This window comes from Trichomycterus rosablanca, chromosome 22 (assembly GCF_030014385.1).
Source record: "Trichomycterus rosablanca isolate fTriRos1 chromosome 22, fTriRos1.hap1, whole genome shotgun sequence".
Classification (NCBI taxonomy): domain Eukaryota; kingdom Metazoa; phylum Chordata; class Actinopteri; order Siluriformes; family Trichomycteridae; genus Trichomycterus; species Trichomycterus rosablanca.
This window is the reverse complement of record NC_086009.1, coordinates 16,063,122-16,072,758: the sequence shown is the minus strand read 5'-3', so window position 1 is coordinate 16,072,758 and position 9,637 is coordinate 16,063,122. Positions and strand designations below refer to the sequence as shown.

Below are 9,637 nucleotides of genomic sequence, written 5' to 3'. Positions count from 1 at the left end.
ACAGGTGTATCTTGTTGCTCTGGCAACAAGATATTTTTCCTGGACATCATTAACATCCTAGATACAGTAGAGAAAGAGGAATGGACTACATTTCACATATAAAATGAGTCCAAATTCTATTCCTAATTGCACACTTTTAAGATCATCTTCATGAAGCATTGGTGCTAGAACATTCTATTTAATATATGGAAAGAGGTAGTGAGAGAAAGAAAGAAATAGTAAATGGTCTCGAAAGATAGTGTAATGTGTAGAAAGGATTATGACTGAGACGGGGATCAAATGAACATCTCTGAAGGATAAGCTTGTTAGTTCAAAGAACCAGCAAAGCCTGGTATGTCTGCTACAGGCATAAACACAATCTTGTGTGTGTGTGAGCTACTGCATGGGAGAATAGAAGCAGCAATGACAGTTCAAATCAAGATTCATAAAACATTAAGTAGTAGTAGTAGAACTTTATGTAGAGAATAACATCACAAATCAATCAAATCCAATCAAACCAATTTCCAAGCAACTTGGAACAAAAGGTCAATGCAAAAATCTAGTTATTTTATTAAAAACAGCATAAGCATTTGAGCATTGAGTTATTTAATGTTGTAGCTTCATGGTTTGATATAAAAGACATTAATGAAAGACATAGTCATCAGCAACTGAGGGTTAAAATTCTCCATTTTGTATAGTCTAAGATTTATCATACCTCAGACAGCATGGGTGGATAAGTGGGTTTGCATGTTCTCCCCGTGTCTGTGTGGGTTTCCTCTGAATGATCCGGTTTCCTCCCACAGTCCAAAGACATGCAAGTGAGGTGAATTGGAGATGCAAAAAAATTGTCCACGACTGTGTTTGATATAACCTTGTGAATTAAGATTTTAACGTCATGTTTTACACTTTGGTTTACATTCATGACAGGAACGGTAGTTACTCCATACACAAGGTTCATCAGTTCACAAGGTTATATCAAACACAGTCGTGGACAATTTAGTGTCTCAAATTCACCTCACTTGCATGTCTTTGGACTGTAGGAGGTAACCGGAGCACCCGGAGGAAACTCACACAGACCCACACGCGGAGAACATGCAAACTCCACACAGAAAGGACCTGGACCGCCCCACCTGGGGATCGAACCCAGGACCTTCTTGCTGTGAGGTGACAGTGCTACCCACTTAGCCACCGTGCTGCTTCTGCACATGTTAGAACATTATGGCTTCATAGTAAAAATGTGCAGATGTTAGAGTGGCCTGCCTGCAGTTCAGATCGATCTTCTGTTAAAAAGAATTGGCGTATTCAGTTCCCAAAAGAGAACACTGCTAACAGGAAAGGTGATGTAACAAAGTGGTAAACATGTCCATCTCCCAGTTTATGGGATAATTCGGTTATGCAATAGAACAACATTCCAAAGCAAGTCCACCCCTAAATGATTACAAACTTGGGTTTGAAGAGGTCGAGTGAAGGTCTGACTTGAACACCAAACACACAAAGTCGTCACACTGAGAAATCAGATTACTGACTGAAGAATGCAAACACAGAGGTTACTCATAATCACATTACCTAACTGCACATAAATCTGCATGAAATAATCAGTAATCTGATTATTCTGTTAATTTAAATGCACAAAGTCTAACAGATGGAGTTGGAATATCTTGCAAATCTTATGCATTAACACATCATTAAAGCAAAGCTAAATTTAATCATCCGAACACAAACAGAAACCACACCAGCAGGACCCACGCATGACTGTTCTAAACATTCTGTGCTAAATATGAACATGTCTGGTTATTCACATTCAACCTGAAAAGAAGAGCGACACCCAGCCTGCCAAACAAACTGTGCCATCCTGTGACACTTTAATTCTGTGCCTGGCAATGTATTAAGAAAAAAGATGAGAAGTGCATTGTGTTCTAAGCTCCAGGTCAGAGTAACACCTCTGCTATTATTCTGTGAAAAAAGGTGGAAATCCATAATCTTCATTGCCTTCTCACATTAAATGTAGCTTTTAATAGGTATGCTTCTGGCAAAGACCATAGCAACCCAGAGAGAAAACAAACTGATTAAAAGATCTGTGGGAAGGAGCTAGATATTGCAGTTTTTTGAGCAGCTAATGACATTAACAGGAATTGTATTCTATTCAAATAGGCTGACAATGCATCAGTTTCCAGGTGAAATGTAGCTAATTATAATTTACTAGCTATACATAAGTACAACACAAGCTATTCTAAACCAGTCCAATGGTACAGCAGGCTGTGTTGGTGCCACACATCTTAGCTTACTCAGATTTTCTCCCACATTCCAAAACAAGCTGGTAGGTGGAACCAAGCCCTAAATTGCAAAGCATTTAGCTTTTGATGATCTTAACAATACATAATTCCTCTGTATATTGGCAAAGATCAATAAACAAATAATTAAAAATGATTGAAATAAAATACAATCGTTGTTTTCGAAAATGATGTTGACAGAAAGGAAGGTCAAATGCTACATCATGCTTGGATGAAATAAATAAAAAGCATACTAAAGCTGTCAAATCAAAAACAGACTCAATTACCTGCAGAGTTTCTGTCGACGATTTCCCAAAAATTGGTCTTTCAAACAGACACTAAAGACAGAAGTAGGTAAACTTCTTTTTTGGCAGTCTTATTGTGCAAATACATGAGGTGGCATGGTGGCTTAGTGGGTAGCACTGTCGCCTCACAGCAAGAAGTTCCTGGGTTCAATCTAAAGGTGGGGCGGTCCGGGTCCTTTCTGTGAGGAGTTTGCATGTTCTCCCCGTGTCCATGTGGGTTTCCTCCGGGGGCTCTGGTTTCCTCCCACAGTCCAGAAACATGCAGCCAGGCTAATTGGAGACTCTGAATTGTCCTATAGGTACGTAGCCGCTAGGATGCATAAACCAGTGCATTGTAGTGCCGGTCCCAAGCCCGGATAAATAGGGAGGGTTGTGTCAGGAAGGGCATCCAGCGTAAAAACTGTTCCAAATGAATAATGCGGATCACGATCTGCCGGCGACCCCTAACAGGAGCAGCCGAGGAAATAGATAGATTAAACCTAATACATCCACAGGATAGTCAAAGCACCCTGAACTTATGCTTTATTATTTTTTTTATCATCTTAATAAGGGAGTTTTTGCCACCCTTTCCTTAAAGCCCATTTGTGCCCCCAGTAGGTGCAACACGAATCCTCATAGTGGTGTTAAAGATTCTTTGCCACTTGTCCCTGATCATAATTTTTAGAGGCACAATTTGACTTTAACGAGACAGTTTACAAACAGATGACAGTTTGATTCAGGATGAACCGTTCTGATCAATTTTTTCAAAGAATCGGTTCATTAAAAAGATTCATTCACAAATCAGACGTCACTATTTAAATAGTAACAACAAAACTTTTGCTTTAATGAAATAATGAATGTTGGTTTCCTTTCCCAGTTTTTTTTTTAATATGACATTTTGGAGGCTGTTTTGCTGCTTTTACAGTTAATACAATAAAAATAATAAACTTGATTATATTTGTGATTATACACATTGTTAAAACTGTGGTGCTACATGACACCACTGCTACTTGAGTTATTCTATAAACAGAGAACACGTCGAATTAAACGAAGGAAATCGAAATATCATTTAATTGATGAATAATAAACCCACCTACCTGTAATCAAAGCGAGAATCAGGTAGTGCCTAGTTCTCCCACGCCGTGATACTTTCCATCCTTTCCAACAAACATCATTAATCCTCACAGTTTGTCATTCATTTCTTTTTGTTTTATTTTTATTTAGTGGTGTAACTGCAAAGCTATTATAAAAGTCATTTCAACACAGTAACACCCGAACATAAACAACGCGCATTGATTTCAACTGTGATTAAACTTAGTACCGGATCTACTTTGGCGGTCGGTCATGGTATGAAAGTAAAATAATTAATACATTAAATTAAAATTTAAATTGATTTCTATTCTATTATATTCTATTCTATTCTATTCTATTCTAATTCTATTCTATTCTATTCTATTCTATTCTATTCTTTCCCAGCTCAAATTATACTACTATAGGTCAACCAGAAAACAAACTGTTCTTAAATACTACTTCTACTACTACAACAACTACTGCTGCTGCTGCTTCTTAGTTGTTTGAAATTTATTATTATATAATAATAATCATTATTTTAAACCAAATGTGTTTATTCTGCGACTAAAAAAAACTCTTGAGCTTTCTCACGTGACAGGTCAAACATATTTATATATATTTTTTTAGATGTATCCAAGTATGTAAGTGATCATTAGACAAAGAATAAGCAGAAAACAATGACTTCAGTAGCATCTTAGCATCTAATTCATGTAAATGTCTGATTTTAACTCTGGGCTATATAAAATGTTTGAGGTCATTGATTAACAGTCACTCCACTGTTTCTCTCACACTAGCATAACCATCTGCTTGCCCAGATAAACAATTGCAGAATAAAATTAAATATAGAGATGCCTCAACAGCTGGGAACAAATACCTAAAAGCATTATGTTTAATCTGCTTTTTAGCTAACAGCTTATGTTGCAGGCTTACTTGGTTTTAACCTTATATTCAAGGTTTTGTAATCACAATAACAATCAGAATCTGAATACTTTATTGATCCCAGAGGGAAATTGCAGTTCTTACAGTAGCACCCATTTATGTAGAAAGAAAGAAAGTATAAAAAGCAAAGTAAGAACAAGGGTAGAATACCCAAAGTAAAAAACAAGTAAAATGTGGTTTAATGACTAGTTTCTTTCCAAACCCATTTTAGCAAAAAGGCTAAAGAAACCTTGTTTTATTATGACTCCTGAATTTCTCTACCTGCCCATTAGCTAGCCCAGCTTCTTGCTTGTGTTTTGACACATGGCTTACAAGATATATAACATGAAGCAGTAAGGTTTCTACTGCTACACAACTGTTAAAAAAATTAAAACGCAATTACAGGGAAAGAAAGAAATTGTTTGTTGAATTCTTAACACCATGTCAGCTGCTATGGCTATTATCATGGTTAGCTTATAGATAGTCTTTAAACGTCAATATGGTGGGTCGATTTGCTTTCTGTACTTGTGCGTTTCCAGCTTCCAGTAGTATCTGAGGCACAATGCCATTGTTTTAGCTCCTCACTGTGGTTAAAGAAAGAAAACATAAGTGCTGGTAATCATTCAATCTGATAGTAAATTTGTAGTATAAACAAGAAATCAATAAAAAAAAGACCTTGTACAGGTGGCATTTCACTACACTGTATATCATCAATTCCAGCAGGCATCTTTCCAATCAACTTGAACACTCCAATCTTTACCGAACACCCCAAGCCTCTTGTAGGGAATCAAGGGCCACAAACACTAGATGACTTCCCCTCATTCACAAACGATTTCATGTCATATTTTATTTTAAAGTCATTTCTAAGTTCATAATTTGATTTTATTGCTAATCTGTTGTTTTTCTAATTTCTTATAAGGTTTTCTAATTTCAAATTAGGTTTTCTTAAAATGAATAAATAAAAAGCAAGTCAAACTTAAGCCATTTATTGTACATACAGAGCACAGATCTGTGGAACTTCACAAACTCACTTCACTGTAAATTTTACAGGCTGGAATATACAATCAAATCATGTACTCAATGCTTTATTAATATGCTTTATTAATATATAAACAATGAAATTTCTCTAATAAATTACAGCTCAGTAATGGGCTTGTGTGGCCAGTATGGATGCTTCTCCTTGTCTAGCTTTGTCTCAGGGAAAACTTCGTTCAAGTCTCCAACGGTCATCTGGTCGAAAGGAATCATGTTCTTGAACTTTTCAAGCTGCCAAGGACATAACAGTAAAGATAGTTAGAAAGGAAAACAGGAATATGTATTATGTTGCCTAAAGGTAACTACCAAATAGATCTTTTTAAAGACGTTTAATTTGGGTTTTCAGAAAATCTGCATGGTCTAATACATAAATACAGAAACTTAGATTATGAAGCTGTCAGTGAACAGTTCTACAAAACTTTCACCATGGCCTCCTCTGCCTTTTGTGAGTCATTATGACTGACTATAGCTGGCAACTTAGGTATCAATATAAATGTTTGGTTTGAATGCATTCAACCCATTAAAAAGTACATGGAACAGCTGTCTCTTTTCAAGGTCTGGAAAAGCCACTAATCACTGAAATGGGCTTCCATGAATTAGAAGTTGCTGAAACACAAACACACTGTCCACAACCAAGCAGGCTTTAAGATTTTGTTAAGATTGTGCAGTGCATGTAATAAGCAACAAACATCAGTCAACTTTAAGGTGCTGATTTCGGATCGAGGGCTTCCTTTTCGAGCGTTAGCTTTCAAACCCACAGCTATGTAAGAGACATGACTGGATTGCGATGAAATACAGTCTTGTGCAAAAGTTTGGACACTCCTGTTTGAGCAGTATTTTAGGTATATAAATAAGAATTTGATAAAACCAATTAATCCACCGTTTTAAGCATTAATTTATTATTAAGCTGCAGTTTAAACATGACTACAGACAACACTTTCAGGGCTAATATTAAACTGCAAAACACTTGTCCAACTCTTACCTCCTTCTCATACTGAGCAATACGAGACTTGGATGCCTCAATGTAAGATGCAGCGCTTTTGTTCTGTAAGATTAAAAAAGAATGAAAGAATTACACTACTGATCAATCCTAAACCATTGTAAAAATGAAACGGCAAAACCTTTGATATATTTTATCCAACTGCAATGCACATATTTACTTCAATTACACATGTAATTCCCTCTGATTTTGAACTTACTAAAATTATATGTGAGCCAGAAATGTATTTTCACAAGTTTAAACGTATTTTGCATGCTTTAAATAAATAGGCCAACATTAAAACTGAAAGCCATTGTTCTGATCAATGGTATGATGACAAGCTTTCACACCAGATCGATTCTTAATTACTAGTAAAGACAGAGTAAAGATGAATAAAGCAGTACTCACAGCTTCTTGTTCCTGCACTTCAATCTTAGAAGACTGAGTGTCCACTGGCTCAGGAACGGTCAAAGCAGCAAACTGGCAGAGAGAAGTTTGAGTGAGCAAAGAAATGCCATTTCTGTAAAATATGACATATTAAGGGATCATTAAAGCTTACCTTCTTTTCAAACTCATCCACCATGCCTGCTTTGGCCACCGCCGTCTTGTAGTGGGCCCAGTTGATGGGAGCTGGCTTCTCTGCCAGAGAGGTAAGCCTGCAGAGAACAATAATGTAGGCATTAATTAGATGAAGCCATTTAAGGAGATTGTTGGTTTTTTTTAATCACCTCTTTTTTTAGAGGGAAAAGAGTCAACCACACCAGTAATGACAATCAACACATTTTCTCATGGATCTTAACAATGTCCATGTAAACACAGCATATCTGTGGTGCCACCAGCCTGGCTGTGCATTTAATAGACAAGTGGGCATGTCTGAGAAAAAGGACTTACCTAACTGCTGCTAAAAAAGCAACTGTGTATGGTGGACTTTCCTGAACAACTAACTTTCTTCTGTTTTTGTAAATAGAGTAACAATAAGGTTCTATCATGCAATGTAGACAACTAACTACAGCAAGAAACAGCAGTCAAAAGAATATTCCCAACTTTCAAAAAACATACAAAAAACAGAGATGTCGATCTAAAAAAATGACTAAAATTGATCGGACCACAAGAAACAGTGGGACAGTGGTAGCCTAGTAAGTAGAGCTTTGGGCTATCAACCAGAAGATTGGCGGTTCAAATCCAGGTTCTGCTATGCAGCCACTGTTGGGTCCTTGAGCAAGACCCTAACCCTGTCTGCTCCAGGGGCGCCGTACGACGACTGACCCTGCGCGCTGACCCCAGCTTCCAAACAAGCTGGGATATACGAAGAAAGAATTTCATTGTACTGTACACCTGTATACATATATATGACAAATAAACATAAAAAAGAAAGAAAGCGAAAACACTGACATGACCAATCAGAACTGAAATAGTGTTACAGAGGAGCACCTGTATTAGCTGGAAATATCCTGGGTCCACGGTTATATTAGTCCAGTTCAATTTGGGCTTGTAAAATGGGCTTTACAAAAATTAGGAGTAGTGACAGGAAAGTATGCAACTTCTTAGCTAAGTAGTAGTAAGTAGAAATAAATAAGGTTTGTTTAAACTGGATAAATTCAAACTGTGTTGGGCTTTCATCAAGCCAAGCACAGAATTGACATGGCACTCACTTTGCAGAGATGGCATCACTGCGTGTCTTCAGGTTGTTGAAAATTGCCCTCTGGTTAGGGGGAACCCTCTCAGCGAAGGCCAGCCAGTCAATGGCCTTGATGGCAGCGCGTCTTCCGGCCATATTTTGATGTCTGTCAAAGGACACACAATCCAAGAGCAGGTAAGAAATAAAATAAGGAGGATGAATTTTTTTGCTTAGTCCAACAACGGCAACTTGTATCATTGGGTAAATGTTCTGATTGTTTTTAGAAACAAGTTCTTGGTCTTACAATGTTAAAAATAACATTGTTATTGAAGGTTTATATTTTTAATAAACCTTCAATAAACTAATAAAAGTTGACAAAATCTTTGAGGTCTCAAGTGTTACAGATGTAAAAATGTACTGCATATTTACTTAAACCTGCAAATGTACAGCAATTCTGTCTATTTAAGTATAAAACGTAAGAAATTAATTATATTATATAATTAAATTATAAAGTTTGAAGTGTTTTTTGTTTTATTGACCTGCATACAACCTACATAAAATGTAATTACATTGTGAATTCCATTGAACACAGACATTGTACCGAATATTACATACACAACCACATTACATTATATTTTATTATTATTTAATTAATACATATTTATTACTATATAGTAATAATACTGAGCTGAAGTTTTCCTTTAATAATTCCTCAGTTTGAAGGCCGGCTAACTTACATAATATTGCTGGCTAACAGTGAATGAAGGGTATTCAGATTTAGAAATCATCTTACATTGCATGAATGTATCTAAATAAATGCTTTATTAATGAATGTCATTATTCTAAACTGAAGAACTGTAATTTACAGGACATGACCGTCATAAGTAACACAGCACAAGGTCAGCATTACAATCTGCTTATGTTGCTAATAATTCACACAACTCAAGTCTTGCTCCCAAATAAGCATCAGCACACATTAAAGTACATCAATAAGGAATTCATATATAAATAATAATCTCTTTCTTTACTAATGAAAATAGCATTTGTACTCACTTCTCACAGATCAAACCGCTCCAAAGACAGAAGGGTGATGGCCGCCACTAGCGGAAATACAACCAGAACAATGATTCTTCATGAGAGAAAAGAACTCCAGATATTATTATTACTGCCACCGTGCGGAGGAACCTGCAACTGCATCCCTGCACCTGAACATCACATCCACCAGGTGGCGCCAACATCCATTAACAAGTACAGATACACCGATGAGACATAACATTAAAACCACCTCCTTGTTTCTACACTCACTGTTCATTTTATCAGCTCCACTTATCATATAGGGGCACGTTGTAGTTCTACAATTACTGACTGTAGTCCATCTGTTTCTCTACATAAATTTTTAGCCCCCTTTCATGCTGTTCTTCAATGGTCAGGACTCTCCCAGGACCACCACAGAGCAGGTATTATTTAGGTGGTGGATCATTCT

The 9,637-nt window shown here is 36.7% G+C and overlaps 1 protein-coding gene across 1 annotated transcript; it reads right to left on the bottom strand.

Moving 5' to 3' along the window:
- Nucleotides 1–5,492: 5,492 nt before the first annotated feature.
- On the bottom strand, nucleotides 5,493–9,288 carry atp5pd (ATP synthase peripheral stalk subunit d). The gene is made up of 6 exons (XM_063018823.1): nucleotides 9,208–9,288; nucleotides 8,189–8,320; nucleotides 7,096–7,192; nucleotides 6,945–7,016; nucleotides 6,540–6,602; nucleotides 5,493–5,788 (listed from the first exon to the last, which is right to left on the bottom strand). Exons 2-6 carry the CDS (start codon nucleotides 8,308–8,310, stop codon nucleotides 5,657–5,659), a joined length of 486 nt encoding a protein of 161 aa, XP_062874893.1. The 5' UTR covers nucleotides 8,311–8,320; nucleotides 9,208–9,288; the 3' UTR covers nucleotides 5,493–5,656.
- Nucleotides 9,289–9,637: the final 349 nt, after the last annotated feature.

Bases quoted from the DNA above. Each gene is read 5' to 3' on its own strand.
- atp5pd (XM_063018823.1), bottom strand. From the start codon at position 8,310: ATGGCCGGAAGACGCGCTGCCATCAAGGCCATTGACTGGCTGGCCTTC. The intron at 7,017-7,095 runs GTAAGCTTTAAT...TCTCTCTGCCAG, and splicing joins TGGATGAGTTTGAAAAGAAG to TTTGCTGCTTTGACCGTTCC. The intron at 6,603-6,944 runs GTGAGTACTGCT...TTAATCTTACAG, and splicing joins AAGTGCAGGAACAAGAAGCT to AACAAAAGCGCTGCATCTTA.